This window comes from Rhinopithecus roxellana, chromosome 11 (assembly GCF_007565055.1).
Source record: "Rhinopithecus roxellana isolate Shanxi Qingling chromosome 11, ASM756505v1, whole genome shotgun sequence".
NCBI lineage: Eukaryota > Metazoa > Chordata > Mammalia > Primates > Cercopithecidae > Rhinopithecus > Rhinopithecus roxellana.
The window spans coordinates 45,752,627-45,768,428 of NC_044559.1; the positions used below are offsets into that span (position 1 = coordinate 45,752,627).

Consider the following 15,802-nt stretch of genomic DNA (forward strand, 5'->3'; position numbering starts at 1 on the left):
GCATGTCCAAGAAGAGATCCACTGGGGCCATCTGCGAAAGATACAGTCTGCCACAGTACCTTAATCTATTTCCATTTCTAGCTCTGAAAATGAGGATGATACTAGCACCTATTTTGTGGAGTGCATGGGTAAACAAAATGAGTTGCTGACTGCTTAGAACAGTGCCTGGCAACTGACAAGTGCTACATATGTGTAGTTGTCACTGTTGATGCCTTTTTCCTGTTCCCAGCACCTGTTCCCTAGCCTGTTGTGAAAAAGACAACAAACAAAAGTTCCATTCAGTCTAATGTTCCACTCGAAGTACATCACCTTCAGAGCCAAAATTCTTGAAAAGTAATCTTAAGTCATGGTTTCTAGTTCCTGTCCTCCTAGTCATTCTTTAGACACTCTTATCTGACTTTTACACAACTAAAATTCTGACACTGAATGATAGGGTCACCAACATACTTGTTACTAAATACAGTGTACACTTTTCAAGGCTTCTGACAATATTAGTAACCTTATGGCACTCAATGTAAAGCAAATGAGAAATTAAACCTGTGGGGGCTTCCTTTTATTAGGGCAATGGGAAAAAGCAGACCACCTGCTCTTTCGTCAAATAAATGTGATCTCTAGCTGATTCGTGTCTTAGAAGACACTTAGAAGACCTAATGGATATGGAGAAGAAGCAGTTATTTTTATCCTTGAAAGGTTATCTAATGGCAGGATTCACCCTTTAAATGGATAATCACATCAATAGCTCTGCAATTATAACTGGCTTCTTTGGCTTCTCCAGAGACACTTGAGGTGTCCTGAGGATACAGGGTTCTTGTTCTTAGTAAAGGGACTACCCAGAGCATTCAGTGGAGCCAGTCCCTAGGATCATAGAACAAAGGGCAGGGGTGTTCTCTTTTATCCCTTCTCTCTTGCCCGTGTGGTAGGTGTAAGTGGCCCTCAAGCATTGCCCAGCTTCACTAATGGTCAAGATTGACAAGTGTTCTGGAAACTCATGAGTTTTAGATGAAACAATGCTGTGGGCCAGCAGAGAAGCAAGGCTTGGCTCCAGCCAAATTGTGTAGAAAACAAATTAAAATGCTTTATTTCATGAGGTTTTATCTCTTCTGGTTTTGTATTATATTGAGAATCTGATAAAATGACTTAAGAATCTAGTACAAAGAAATTTCAATCTGTCCAGAATCTGGGACAGATTGAAATGAGTCAAGGGAGGTAAAGTGAAATGAACAAGGTCACACAGTATTTAAGATACAATGCTTTCCAAGATGATGGTGGTAAAACTGTGACAGTATTTAAGATATAATGCTTTCTAAGATGGCAGTGGTAAAACAAAGTGTTGCTTTTGAAAAGTGAAAAGATAAATAATTCCTACATCCCAAGACTTGGTATTATACTCTTGGTATTATACTAAATATAACATTTAAATATTTTTTCTTTTAAAATAGCAAACGGATGTTTCAGAAGACAGCGATGATGATATGGATGAAGATGAAGTTTTTGGTTTCATAAGCCTTTTAAATTTAACTGAAAGAAAGGTTGGTTTCACTGGGTGGCATCTGAATGGTTATTTCTTAGGCCAAAACCACTTTTATTTAATGCGTGATGAAAATGTCTTATGTCAGACAGTGGTATTAACTATAGGGATAAGTGCTCTCGTGAAATCTTACTGTAATCCTTTTTCGATATGAAGGTGGTGGTGTTGGGTCTGTACCCAGTTAAAGGTGTTTGCTCCCTGTGCTTTAGGGAATCATCTGGCTTTGCAGTCCTGATGTTAGTACTGATGCAGGAGCTGTTTGTGCTGTCTCTCTGCAGCTGTTATCTTTGCTACTTGTGTAGTGGGGATATTCTCAGGCTTTGCTGCCTCTATGTTGAGGGCACTTACTGACATTTTATTTTGTTTTGATTCATCTCTTTTTATTGACTCTCTGATGAGTTGTAATAAAAAGTAAACCAGCTGCTTACCTGCCTTAGAATAAGATGCAGGCCACACTTAATCTTTAATTTTGAAATAAACTTTCCATTACTTCCATCTGTCTTTATGAGATGGACTAGAATTGCCATTCCAGTGTGTCTGCATGTTAATTGATGACTCTCTTACCACTGATCATGGGATGGTAAATAACCAGTGTGTTTGCTTTTGAGAAATGCTTAAGCAGTCAACACTGAAGACATACAAGACGTCAAGGCTATGGCAGGAAACTGCCATTAGCTGTAAGATGAAAAGTGATAGCTCTTATTTTCAGGTTTTCTCCTGTATGTGATGGCTTGTAATAGGAAACAAGCTTTCTCTTTGCTTTCTAGGGTACCCAGTGTGCTGAACAAATTCAAGAGTTGATTCTCAGCTTCTGTGAGAAGAATTGTGAAAAGAGCATGGTTGAAAAGCTGGACAAGTTTTTAAATGACACCACCAAGCCTGTGGGCCTTCTCCTAAGTGAAAGATTCATTAATATCCCTCCACAGATCGCTCTGCCCATGTACCAGCAGCTTCAGTAAGAGACTTGGGAAAATGTCTTTGAACAGTAATTTTTTTTCAAATAGATTCATAAATGTCATTTAAGTAGAATATGCAGGTATAGAAAGAGTTATTTCCTTGGTTTAAGCGGGTTTAGTGTGAGGGGAGTGGAAGAAACATCCTGTGAAGTGCATACATTATTAACAACTGGCTTTTTGAAGAGTTTGTGACAATAATCTTGAAATTTAAACTTAAGATTTAAGTGGTATATAAGTAAATAATTTCATAATAGACGACTTTTCATCTCCATTTGATTGAAGTTTTCACCTTCACAGATAGCTTTCTGCAACACGAATAAAATAATGAACAATTACAATAATAACAAAACTGGTAAAGTTTCCAAATTCTATGGGTGTTTCATAACTAATGAAACCATAGTCTTGATACTATGGCTAGCTTTTCAGAGTTTTTGTTCTATTTTTTAATCCAGGAGTTTTAAGTTTACAAAAATATTTCAAATGTAGCTGTGAAGTCTAGCAAACTGAGTGCACTAAGAATTATATTGCCCGTGCTTTGCAATAGACGACAAAATATAGGCAGACGCTCTTATTTATTTCTATCTATTAAAAAAAAATTTTTTTTTCTGCAGAGACAGGGTCTTGCTGCATTGCCCAGGCTGGTCTTGAACTCCTACGCTAAAGCGATCTTCCCGCCTTGGCCTCCCAGTATTGGGATTACAGGTGTCAGTCACAGCGCTTGGCCTACACAGATTCTTTCTAGAATATTCTCAGAGGTCATAGCACTTGCATTGTGGTTTTCCTTTAAATAGCTGTAGGAATGCAACTCTACTCTGGAAACCTCTAGGTTTGCTGTTTTTCCCTAGGGATTCAGTGCTTGTCTCCTGCTCCCTGCTCTCTCAGCTGCAGTTCAGATTGTGCTTCTGGTGCTTTAAGTGGTTTTTGGTTTTTTTTTTCGATCAGCTGGAGCTCACATTTATTTGGTTTTATAGGAGGGTGATTTGCTTTCTCCTAGTCCTGTTAAAGCTGAAATGAGCCAAGCACAGTGGTGCACGCCTGTAGTCCCAGCTACTCAGGAGGCTGAGGCAGGAGGAATGCTTGAGGCCAGGAGTTCCAAGCTGCAGTAGACTATGATTGTGCCTATGAATAGCCACTGCACTCCAGCCTGGGCAAAACTGCAAGACCCTGTATCTTTAATAAAAAAAAAAAAAAAAAAGGCCAGGTATGGTGGCTCATGCCTGTAATCCCAACACTTTGGGAGGCTAAGCCTGGCAGATCACTTGAGGCTAGGAGTTTGAGACCAGCCTGGCCAACATGGCGAAACCCCAATTCTACTAAAAATACACACACACAAAAATTAGTCGGATATGGTGGTGCAGGCCTGTAATCCCAGCTACTCGGGAGGCTTAGGCACGTAAATCATGTGAACCTGGGAGGTGGAGGTTGCAGTGAGCCGAGACTGCGCCATTGTACTCTACAACCTGGGCAACAGAGTGAAATTTTGTCTCCAAACGAAAAAAAAAAAAGCTGAAGAGGAGGGTTGTTCTGAGTTTCTTCTCTTGTTCAAGGGCATCCAGACGCACAGGGCTGTGTTTGATTTTCAGAAAGCAGAAACATTACGGCTTTGCTGCCATTCCGTTGCCAGAATGTAGGGTGTATGCTGATGCCGTTTCTGCAGCATGTCAGAAATTAGTTCCAGACTCTAGCAGTTGGCTGTAGTAGTCGTCACAGGCTGTGGTGACATTGGTTGTGGCTGTACACCTTTGTGTGTTTCAGTTAAATGTTCATAGATTTAAAAAATTCAAAAATTCAGATTCGCATATATTTTTAACTTCTGCACAGGCAGAGCAGTGATACGTTGAGTGAATTTGAGATTCATCTGATCTGTTAGTTGCTATATATCCACAAATCAGCATAATCTGAGAGATATACTGTTATAAAAAGTCGTACATAATCAGTCTAAAATGCAACTGATGATGTAAATAAAAATCACTGCTGTAGACTTAAGTGTTCAGATTGAATGCCTGCGTGACAGCAGAACCCACCGAAGATGCCTCACCAGGTTTTCTCTGTGCTCTGGTTTGTTGATGTATTTCACTTGACCCAGCAGGTAAACAAATGCTGTGTGTGCCTTGTAGGAAAGAACTGGCGGAGGCACACAGAACCAATAAGCCATGTGGGAAGTGCTACTTTTACCTTCTGATTAGTAAGACATTTGTGGAAGCAGGAAAAAACAATTCCAAAAAGAAACTTAGCAACAGAAAGAAAACTGCGTTAATGTTTGCAAATGCAGAGGAAGAATTTTTCTATGAGGTAAGACTATCCTGCTTATCTATTTGTTTAGATGTAAATAAGGATTTTCTTGAAAATGATTTATCAAGATTTATTGTTCTCCCACTTCATGTCCAAGTCTTTCAAGTGTGGCCACTGTTTTTCTGTTTCCCCATAGGACCTAGCAGCTAACATAGTGCCAGGTGCATAGTAGGTACTCAAGAGGCTAGGCACTAGCCTCCTTGCCTGCACTGTGGTTATGAGTGTGAGGAGGAGGAGGAGGAGAAAAGCGATTAACCTGCTAAGAATGATTAGGCATTTATAATACGCTTCCTGTGAAATCTTTCCTTCTAAAACCATGCGGAGAGGTAGACATTAGCCTGGGGTTTATAGTTGTGGACTTTAAGTCATAGGGAGATGAGGGAAATTACCTGAGATCACACAGCTGGTCAGTGTGGAAGGTGGGGCACCCTTGCTACTCTGTGTTCTTAGTCGTGGATGTCATCCCGCTGGTGGGATTTCTCCAGCATTTTTTTCCTATAAAGGTAGCTTATACTGTGATGGACAGCCATATACCAGAGAATATTCTTTCTCACCCTCTCTTCCTCTGAAAAATCTTGAAGTGGGCCAGGCATGGTGGCGCACACCTGTAATCCCAGCACCTTGGGAAGCTGAGGCGGGCAGATCACCTGAGGCCAGGAATTCAAGACCAGCCTGGCCAACATGGAGAAACCTCATCTCTACTAAAAATACAAAAAAAATTAGCCGGGCATGGTGACAGATGCCTGTAATCCCAGCTACTCGGGAGGCTAAGGCAGGAGAATTGCTTGAACCTGGGAGGCAGAGGCTGCAATGAGCCGAGATCACGTTACTGCACTCCAGCCTGAGCAACAAGAGCGAAACTCTGTCTTCAACAAACAAACAAAAAAAATCTTGAAGTGTATCTCTGAGGGGAACATATTTTCCTGAATTGGATGATATCACTTATCACTTTTAAGACCTCTACAGAAGACTAAAGCACTACAAATTTAGCTGTGCCCTTCTTTTCCAGGAAGTAAATCGTAAACGTAATTTTTAAAAAACATGCTTCAGCACCTCAGGTCGACCATTTGCGGGGAGTATGTATGGGTGTTTTAAGATGGCGGGGTATGCAGATTTACTCTGTCTTCACACAAAAGCCTGATGCTAAGGAAGCAGCTGAGAAAGTGAGAAAAGAGTATTTGAAGACCCGTTCTAGTTAATTATCAAATTTTATGAGTCTTAATTTCACTTACATATCACAAGATTATTTTGACAATTACATGAAAATATCACTTAGCTGCTTGCTCATCTCTTAGAAGTTGCATGCCTCTATCCCTGTTCCTCATGTGGGTTTAAAATCTACTTGGTTTGTGTTTTATAACTTCTGCCTGAATGTCCATTTGAACTTTTAAAATTCTGAGTTTTGCTTCTTTTTAGCTCTCATTCTTATTTAAGCATATGCCAAACATAATATTCTTTGCCGTAGATTAAATGGGTTTTGTCTTTGGGTTGTCCCGATTTTTAATTCATGGTTACTTATTTGGTTTAGAAGGCAATTCTGAAGTTCAACTACTCAGTGCAGGAGGAGAGCGACACTTGTCTGGGAGGCAAATGGTCTTTTGATGACGTACCAATGACGCCCTTGCGAACTGTGATGTTAATTCCAGGCGACAAGATGAACGAAATCATGGATAAACTGAAAGAATATCTATCTATTTAACCCATTTCCAGTGGACAGTGATGGGCCTGTTTTTGTAACATTACCAGAAAACTCAGTAGAGATTTACTGAAAAACTCATGACTTTATTCAGATTAAGGTCCTCCACAAAAAGTAGGGTTCTGACCCATGTGTCTGTGACACATTTACAAAATATCAGTTTTTTAAAATTTTGATCAAATTATGAGTGGTTGATTTAAAAACTTTTCCAAGAAGAAGAAAAACATGGAGTAGTAATTTAGAGAACTCAATAAAAACTTCTATTTTTTATTTTAAAATAATATACACAGTGTTATTTTCTTCAAGACCGTCCTGTGGGTGTGAGATCCGTCTTCGCGTCACATGCCTGCCATCCCCAGCAGCTCAGCCATCCAGCTAACTTTGGGACCCTACTGCACCTTGCGTTTGCTGGGGAGTCACTGTAGAGTGCATCTCTGTTCAGCAGTTTCAGGGCACGTCTCACATATTTTTTGTTCCTTATTCATTGTTGACATAGGGGACAGGTGATCCATTACTTGCTGTAGAATATCCTTACTTTCACTAGGAGGCAGATTACTGAAATAGTATTGTGGTACCAGTTGCATAAATCTGTTTGTTTAAAACAAAAAGATTAGATTTTGAGTGGGGAAGGTGGTGAGAGACACCAAACATTATGTCTGGGCACTTCCCATCCCTGGAGCATCGACCTGCAGAACCGGTGTTTAATTTGAACTCCTCAGTATCTCAGTCCGACTTTGTAAAATAAATACTTTCTGGTTTTCATGCAGCCAATGCTGTTGTATTTCTAGAATAAGTTGGTCTCTCTAGTGTTATGCCACACAGTGGAAATGCTGTCTACCACTAACCTTTAGTGGAAACTGGTATTTCCTCTAAGACCCAACACCATATGAGAGGCACCGATCATGTATGCTTAGGAGAGCTTTGGGTAGGGGCTATCTTTGCTTATTTCTCATTTTAACTAGTACCACTCCACATCCTGCTGCGTAAGCCAGACACCTATGAGTCACTCTCGGTTGCTGCCTTGAACACTACTTGCCGGAATAGTAGTGGAAACTTCAAAATGGATCCAGACTCTCTAGCGGCTTCTCAAAGACTAGCAGAGTAGTCTCACTCTCACCACTACCTCTCCTTTCCATTCATGTGGCAGCCACAGTTCTTTTTTCTTTTTAGACGGGGTCTTGGTCTGTCTCCCAGGCTGGTGTGCAGTGGTGTGACAATAGCTCACTGCAGCCTTGACCTGGGCTCAAGCGATCCTCTGCCACAGACTCTCAAGTAGCTGGCACTATAGGCGTGTGCCACCATGCCCAGCTAATTTTTTTTTATTTTGTAGAGACGGGGTCTTGCTATGTTGCCAGGGCTGGTCTTGAACTCTTGGGCTCAAGCCATCCTCCTGCCTTGGCCTCCCAAGGTCCCTGGCCAGCTACAGTGATCCTTAAAACTATATTGAGAAGATGCTACTCTTGCTTAAAATGCTCCAATTGCTGTGTACTGCACTTGGATAAAATGTAAACTATGTGGCTCACAAAGCCTTAACACCTTCTGGTGGTGCCTGCCTCTCTCTTCAGCCTCCCCTCCTTCCTCTTCCCTGACAACTCCAACTGCAGTGGCTCTTGAAAAATGGCTGAGCTCATTCCTCTCAAGGTCAATGCACCTGCAAACAGTGCATTTCTCTAGCATTCTGTTCCTCTTAAAGACACATGGTCTTTGTTTTTATTTCTACACTCTTTTATCTGCTGTAATCTCCTAAAAGGCAGGGGCATTTCTTAGGTATCAACAGAGGCCTGCCCTTAGTAGGAGGTACTCTCAGCATAAATTAAGATTGTATCAGTGTAAACTTTAGAACTAAGAATAAAAGCCAAATTTGTCATTTACTCCTACAGGTATGAAATAAAAAAAAATACAACCCTTTCTTCCCCATTAAACTTACAGTTCTGGAGAGATTTCTGAGGTAATCCTGATGTAGTTGTTCTCAGAAATGCTGAATTTATGGAAGAGGACCCACTCTGGCATCTTCTTGGTGATTGAGTAACCAGATAGGGGATGCAGCTGAGCAACCTGCTTATGTGTCAGCATTAAGTAGTTACCTGATCCGTCAACATCCCGAGCAATCTGAAAGGCAGAGTTTTAAAGAAAAAAGATTTTGTATTAATACAGAGATCATTATACAAAAATGTTTGTTGAAGAAAATAGCAAAGTATTTCATACGGGATAGTTAAAACTAAAATTTGCCACTCATGTTTCCTATTTTCACATGTAGAAAATAAGCCATAAGCATGTTTTGCCTAAAACTTTGAGACAGTGATGTTAACTAACTTCAGCAACAGCAGGGCACTGTGCTAAAACAGTGCAGCTGTGAGGTTAATGTTTTGGCCATGAGATGAAACGTAGCACACTACCCGCCATACTATGGGCGACATACACTCCAATGCCAAGTGCTTTACACTTGGTGTTTAGCACACAATGACCCTGTGATGTAGCAACCTTACTTTACAGATGAGGAAATCCATACTGAAATGTCATTTTTCTCCATTAAGACTACGTATTCTGCCTTGGCCCTTTATTCCCTTGAGGGGAAGGATATTTAAGTATCAAATCTTTAATAATAACATGGATTTTTAGTTTTACTTAATGTCGAAATCATCATCCTTTTTTTTTTTTTTTTTTTTTTTTGAGGCGGAGTCTCGCTGTGTCACCTGGACTGGAGTGCAGTGGCCAGATCTCAGCTCACTGCAAGCTCCGCTTCCTGGGTTTACGCCATTCTCCTGCCTCAGCCTCCCGAGTAGCTGGGACTACAGGCGCCCGCCACCTCGCCCGGCTAGTTTTTGTATTTTTGGTAGAGATGGGGTTTCACTGTGTTAGCCAGGATGGTCTCGATCTCCTGACCTCGTGATCCGCCCGTCTCGGCCTCCCAGAGTGCTGGGATTACAGGCTTGAGCCACCGCGCCCGGCCCGAAATCATCATCCTAAGTGAGCGATTGTTGGCAGCATGTCCTGGATATGTGCAATTCAGGGGAGCCTATGCCGGGGCAACCCCACCCCCTCTCACCTGCATAAAGTAACCAGACAGAAGAGCTTTCTTTATGTTTAGAGAGTTTTCCTTGGAGCCAAAAGCAGGTTCTGCATAGGGAAGCTCGATTCGCTTAATAATTTCTAAGAGTTCAGCTCGGATAACATCTGCCATTCTGAGTGCTGAACAGTTGAGGAAGTAATCATGACACCACTTTTCAACACAGTCTAGGAGGGAAAGAACACAAGGCTATTTAGAAATGATTTGTCAGAGGTTCTAAAGAGCCCAGGCCAGGCAGTTGCCATCTTTAAGCCCTGTGCTCTCCTCTCCTACAAAGGAGGCCACACAGGTGAGTGGCAGGAAGGCAGCAAGGACAAGGATTTCTGGTGGCTGCGAGGTCGGCTGTCAGGGCGCTACCAGGAAGGGAGACGGTGCCACTGACAGCACCTATGCCACCTGCTGGGGTTCTGTGATCCCAGCCAACTGTGGAAACTTCCTAGTGGTGACTGAAGATGTATTTCACTAACCTGTGGCTCATAAAGGCCAGAGAGGATTTTGTAAGATCTATATTTTGTCTCTATGCATACAGCAAGGATGTATGTGGCCCAATTTAATCAAACTAGGCAGAAAAAAGCCCACAGTATAATTTCCTCTGATCTATGAAAATATCTCATATTTTATTTAATGATAAGAAAAGGATTACTACCAGGTTGATTTGGGAATTATGTTACAGTTAAGCTCATCTATCCTAGCTGTAACTTTTATATTAAAATTCAGGCATGTGAGTGAGTTTGAAGTTAGTCTTTCTGGCCACCTGTAATTACGTAAGATGGACCTGGGAATGTACATGGCCGTGGCACCGCAGGCAGAAGACCCTCATTTACCCCATCCTGTCCACTCGCACCGCTCGGAGCAATGAGAGCATGTACTTAGTATCACCCATTCAGCATGCCCTCAAAAGATGCCACCAAATTCCCATGTACCTTCTGGCTCCACTGATAACTTTTTCTGTTCAGCTTTGAAACACTAACTCCCTGTTCTTTATACAATTCTACTCTTTCAAATTGCTGTCATATTTTTCACACTACACATATTTTCACACCATCTTTCAGAGCAAAGGAGGTAAAAGATGCATCATGGAAAATTTCAGGGAGGGACTTCACTGGCTGCCCTTCATGGGTGACTCCAGCCTCTGCCACGCTGCTTTGCCCTGTTTGTCCTCTTGTCTCTGCATAGCAGCTTCCAGTTGTTTTCTGAGTACCTTCCTGTGACAGGTAATCTACCCACTGCCCTTCAGGCATACACAGGACTTTGTGGCTGTGCTTTGACACGTGCCATTCTGTTCTCTGGACACCCTCTGCTGTCCTCTCCCTAGCTCCATCAGCAACTCTGCAGCCTCTCCTCAGCACCCCAGCCTATTCTGCACCAGTGTCTGGAGCTCTGCAGCCTCTCTGCATGCACGTGGTGAATGTGCCAGGATATGGAAGGTGCACAGCACAGCTCTGACACAGTGGGCACGTAGAGGTGGCTGTTCCTTGTCTTCCTCCGCAGATCCATGTATGAGTCCCCGTCACCATGCACCAAGCAAGCTTGCTCTGAAGGCTGGCTGAGTGGAGTGCTGGAGCTCTGGGAGTACAGGCCCACCATAGTGGCACACCAGAGCTCCGTGGGAGCAGGGGGAGTGAGCGTCTCCCACTCTGCAGACGCCTGTGGGTGCGTTTAGGGTCACAAGTGCCATTGCATTCAAGGGGCCAACAGGGCCAAAGAAGAAGAATGTTTGATGAATAACAAGGACTCAGACTTATCTGGGGAAAGGAAGGTGGAATGAATAGGTAATTTCTGAGCATTCACTTACACTCACTGGCAGAATTCAGAGTTGTGTCTTGGTAGGCCTTGTAAATGCTGATGAGGGTAAAGTGATCTCCTTCGGGATGTAAAAATGTCTTCCAACAAGTCAAGGCAGCCTCTTCAGCTCCATGTGGCACATGTGAAAAGCAATTTGGAGCTTTCAAATGAAAAAGGTCACATGGTTAGCAATAATGAAGACATTTTATCTTAGCCTAACTTGCACAGGGGAGGGGCCACAACTGTTAGTGGCATGGCTCCTGTCTTGGTTCTCTGAATAAATATGTTATTCTTGTTTACTTAGAAATCCGAGAAATTTAGAGTGAGTCATCCTAATTCTCCCTCTCCTTTTGTGTGTGTGTGTTTGCTTTTCTAAGGTCAATTGAATATGGTTAATACCCTGCTTTATTCCAGCAGGAGCAGGGAAAACCTGAGGTGCTCGGAGGTCCAGACACAAGAAGAGGATTGGAACCCGTTCCGATACGGCACAATGGTTGGTCTGTTCCCCCAGTATTAGAATAAATTAAAACATACAAGCCAGGATGAATGAAGCCAATAGGAAATTAAAAAACAAGCACACATCATTATTTGGGGAAAAACACCTCTAGTGACACATTTTGTTCATCTGCACTGATTACTTCAGTAGAAAAAACCTACTATGTTTTCATACATTTGATGTATAAATTTGCTGAACTTTTAGTTTTCTTATATTAAGATAATTTTTCATATTAAGAAAAATTTCCTTTTCTAACCTATTAAAATACCTCACTATCATTTCAAAAGGTTAAATGAATTGATCACCATCTCTCCTATTTTATCCTCAAAATATAATTTCAAATGGATCCCATTTAAATCTATACCTAGTGCAGATTTGCAAAAAAAGAAAAAGAATAGTCATTAAGGAGTACCTGTTACCATGGCAGCGATTGTTAGCACTTCATCTACACAGTCAAATTCACAGGACGCTAAGATAGACTTTGAGAGTTGTGGATCAAGAGGAAACTCTGACATGATGATTCCAAATTCAGAAAGATTTCCATCATTATCCAGTGCTGCCAGATAATCTAAGTCTTCCAATGCCTGCATCAAACTTTCTGGTGCTAGGAAAGGAAAAAATAATAATTTAAGAGTCTCATATGGCCAAGATGGAGAAACAGGTACTGGATTTTCCCTCCTGCATGAAACAAGCAAATAATGGACAAAATATGTGAAACAATGGTTTGCAAGACACCAAATACCAGGGAGTGAGGGATAGTGATTCCTGAGAGGGCAAACTCAGGAGGGGAGCCCTGTGATTGTCCAGCTCATGCTCTGAAGAGGGTCCCAGCTGCAGTGTGCGTGTGGCGGGGGGAACCCAGGTGGAGCCTGCCAGCCTCCCTGCAGTAGGAAAACAATGCCAGGGATCCCGGGAGACTAACATGGCCGGAACTTGCAGTCACAGTACCAGAGAGAGACACACAAATAAGTCATGGGCCAGAGGGAGCTCCCTCAACTAGGCAGCAGAGCCCCACTGATCAGCGCATGTGTGTAAGGAACCACCTCAGGCCAGAGAAAGCCATGTGAGAGGATTAGAGGGAACAGTGGTGCTGACTCAGGACCTAGGGTAGGGCCTGTTCCCACCAGCCAAGCTGGAAAACCTCATGATTTGTGGGGCAGTGGGTAGAAAACACAAGGGAGAAACCCTAGATGGGCAGTGCCACCTGACACATCTATACAGCAGGACCTGAAAGGATCTACCGCATCCCAGGACAAAGCTCAAAAATACCTCTGGGACTCCAAAAATATTCAGTGCCCAAGAAGGTAAAATGTACAAGATCTAGTATCCAGTAGAGAGGCATGAAAAGCAGGAAAATACATTGCATAATACAGAGAAAAATTAATCACAACTGACCTGGAACTCAGATGCTAGAAATAGTAGACAAAGATGTTATTTCCCAGTGCAAATAAAGAAATAAAGATAGCAAGCTGATTCTCTCCATCTCTTTATTTCTCTTTTATGTAACATCGATAATGATGTGGTATTATATATGCTTAATCTCTACCAAAGTTTTAAAAAATCCATTTATTTAAAGAAATATATTCTCTTTGTGGAATACGGCTATATATAGGTTGGTGCAAAAATTATCGCGGTTTTTGCCATTACTTTCGATGGCAAAAACCACGATTACTTTTGCACCAACCTAATATTTATTAAATAAATACATGTGTTTTTTCCACCCTTCTGGTTCCTGGTATAGCAATAAAGGTCACACAATGAAGCAAATTCCATAATAGAAAGCTGCACCCCTAAACTGCAGGATTTATGAGCCACTAGGTTGTTTTTCTCTTAGTTCCAGTAAATGCAAGGTGGGCTGGAGCTGAAGACTCTGGGGACCTAAGAGGCGCTTGAACCTGTCTGCTCCTGGGAGTTCAAAGTAACAAATAGTAAAAACTTAACTTACATGCTGTCTAAACTTTGATCATTAAGCTATATGTCTAAATTTCAGGCAAACTGAGTAGATCAAAAACCTCACTTTGGGAGGCCGAGGTGGGTGGATCATGAGGTCAGGAGATCGAAACCATCCTGGCTAACACCGTGAAACCCCATCTCAACTAAAAAAATACAAAACATTAGCTGGGCATGGTGGCAGGCGCCTGTGGTCCCAGCTACTCGGGAGGCTGAGGCAGGAGAATGGCGTGAACCCAGTGAGCTGAGATCGTGCCACTGCACTCCAGCCTGGGTGACAGAGCGAGACTCCGTCTCAAAAATTCCTCCATTCCTGTCAGGACAACTGGAAGGTATCAGAAGCTACTACTGTGGTCTGGGAAATGACTCAGAGAAGCTGTGATGCAGCCCACCACACTTCCAGTCCTGTGGGAGGACAGCTGAACAAGCACCAGTATAACTTCAGCCTGACACACCCACTGCAGGCAAAAGATCTGCTACTGGGAGTGAGGGGCAGTGCCAGACCACTCAAGGGAAATCTGCACGGAACCCAGACATGCGCTGGACGACTGCAGCAAGGCTTTCATCCTCACCTTGGGGCAAATATGTTGAATTTCCCTATTATTTCTGAATGTTTTCCCATCAAGATTTAAAACTGAGCAGAAGCTTAAGGCTTCCCAGAGATATTCCTGTCCTGCCTGGATCCTGACATACAGCACTACCGTCTTACTTGTTCATTCTTGGGGACCTTTGGACTAACCATGACCTTCAGAAGTCACAATCATGGGAAATAGATGGGCTATTCAGGAAAAAAGTTCAAGAGTTCTATCAGTGAGGCATGACATGAAAAGTAACAGCCGATCTGCTGGAGAAAGTACAAGAAGCAGCATCAGAAATAAGCATCTTAAACAGAGCAGGAAGGGGCTGGAGTACAAACAATTACTGAAAGCCTTTCAGAAACCAGTTTCTATAAATGAGCAAAGCTGCTGCATTTTAAGTTACAGGATATTTGGCAATTGTCCGTTTAAGCTGTCCTTGACAGCCAGGCTCTGTCCCCCAAAGGGCACCTACTATTCACTTTTACACCCTGGAGCTGAGTTGGCCACACACAGAATTCGTAACAGAAATGACTTCATGATTCTGCTTCTGGTCCTAACAACAGAAAAGGAGAGGATGTTCTTGGGGTTTTATTATATTAGAAAGAATGAGTTAATGAATGCAGATTACAGAGGTGAAGGAACATTAATAAATAACTAAATAGGATTTGCTAATATTATCTTCTGCATTTTAAGATATCTCCCCAGTGTGGCCCATAAACTTGTTTTAGCTAAAAAGCAGAAGAGTTTAGATGGGGGTTCTTTAGGGCAGTGCTGTTTAAGTAATGCTAACAAATGGAATAGAAGTAATGCTAACAAATGGAATAGAAGTGTTTTAGTGTCAGGCCTCTTCGTTTTGCCAGTGCAAAATCAGACTGCTTTATTCTGAAGGCAATTTTGAGATGAACCAAACATCATTTTTATTAGGCTCGCTTGCCAACAGCAGCTGCACTCCCTGTAGAATAGCTCACTGCAAGGTCACACTCCTCCTCCACTACCATCACTCAAAGTAATGTGAAGGGCTATCATTACAGTATTTCTTCACTGTTCTGTGTGTCTGTTTTTCATGGAGCCCCAAACGCCAAGCTCCAATATGTGCCTGCATTTTCCTTCCTTGGCATCAGTAGAAAACCTAGTTACAAACAAAGAGGTCATTAAACTGCAACCAGCAGAGGAGGAGCCAATGCAGCGCGAACTCCGAGCCCAGCACAGGCCAAGTGGAGTCCAAGGCCATGGCAGTTCAGAGCGGACAGCCCCATGCAGCATGTTTCCTGTGTTCTTATAATGTACGCCAACTTTGGAGATGTCAGACGGTAGGAAGCCTCGGTTGGCTCCCAAACCCTCACAGGAAGTCTGTCTACTCAGGTGCTCAGGAGGCTTCCTCCAGCCAGCTCTCCTTTGTTATAACAATCTTTGGCCTACTTTCTGCCTAACCTGGCAAAAATGGCTCAGAAACA

General features: G+C 42.5%; 2 protein-coding genes across 7 annotated transcripts in view; one reads left to right on the plus strand and one right to left on the minus strand.

The window, feature by feature from the left end:
• Positions 1 to 15,802, plus strand: part of BCCIP (BRCA2 and CDKN1A interacting protein) — a 28,677-nt gene that overhangs the window by 5,604 nt on the left and 7,271 nt on the right. The window contains exons 4-7 of one of the 3 annotated variants that reach the window (XM_010357792.2): positions 1,440 to 1,529; positions 2,296 to 2,483; positions 4,602 to 4,776; positions 11,739 to 11,817. In XM_010357792.2, coding sequence (XP_010356094.1) covers positions 1,440 to 1,529; positions 2,296 to 2,483; positions 4,602 to 4,776; positions 11,739 to 11,817 — 532 coding nt within the window. Of the gene's footprint in view, positions 1 to 1,439; positions 1,530 to 2,295; positions 2,484 to 4,601; positions 4,777 to 6,304; positions 6,756 to 11,738; positions 11,818 to 15,802 lie in introns of those variants that run through there. The other 2 variants (XM_010357795.2, XM_010357810.2) reach the window with 2 other exon arrangements.
• DHX32 (DEAH-box helicase 32 (putative)) overlaps positions 6,538 to 15,802 on the minus strand; it is a 63,209-nt gene continuing 53,944 nt past the window's right edge. For 3 of the 4 annotated variants that reach the window (XM_030940521.1, XM_030940523.1, XM_010357778.2), the window contains 5 exons: positions 12,233 to 12,424; positions 11,335 to 11,484; positions 9,519 to 9,706; positions 8,400 to 8,581; positions 6,538 to 7,060 (listed from right to left, as the gene is read on the minus strand). In XM_030940521.1, coding sequence (XP_030796381.1) covers positions 6,889 to 7,060; positions 8,400 to 8,581; positions 9,519 to 9,706; positions 11,335 to 11,484; positions 12,233 to 12,424 — 884 coding nt within the window. In that variant the 3' untranslated portion in view covers positions 6,538 to 6,888. The remainder of the gene's footprint in view (positions 7,061 to 8,399; positions 8,582 to 9,518; positions 9,707 to 11,334; positions 11,485 to 12,232; positions 12,425 to 15,802) is intronic. The other variant, XM_030940522.1, reaches the window with a different exon arrangement.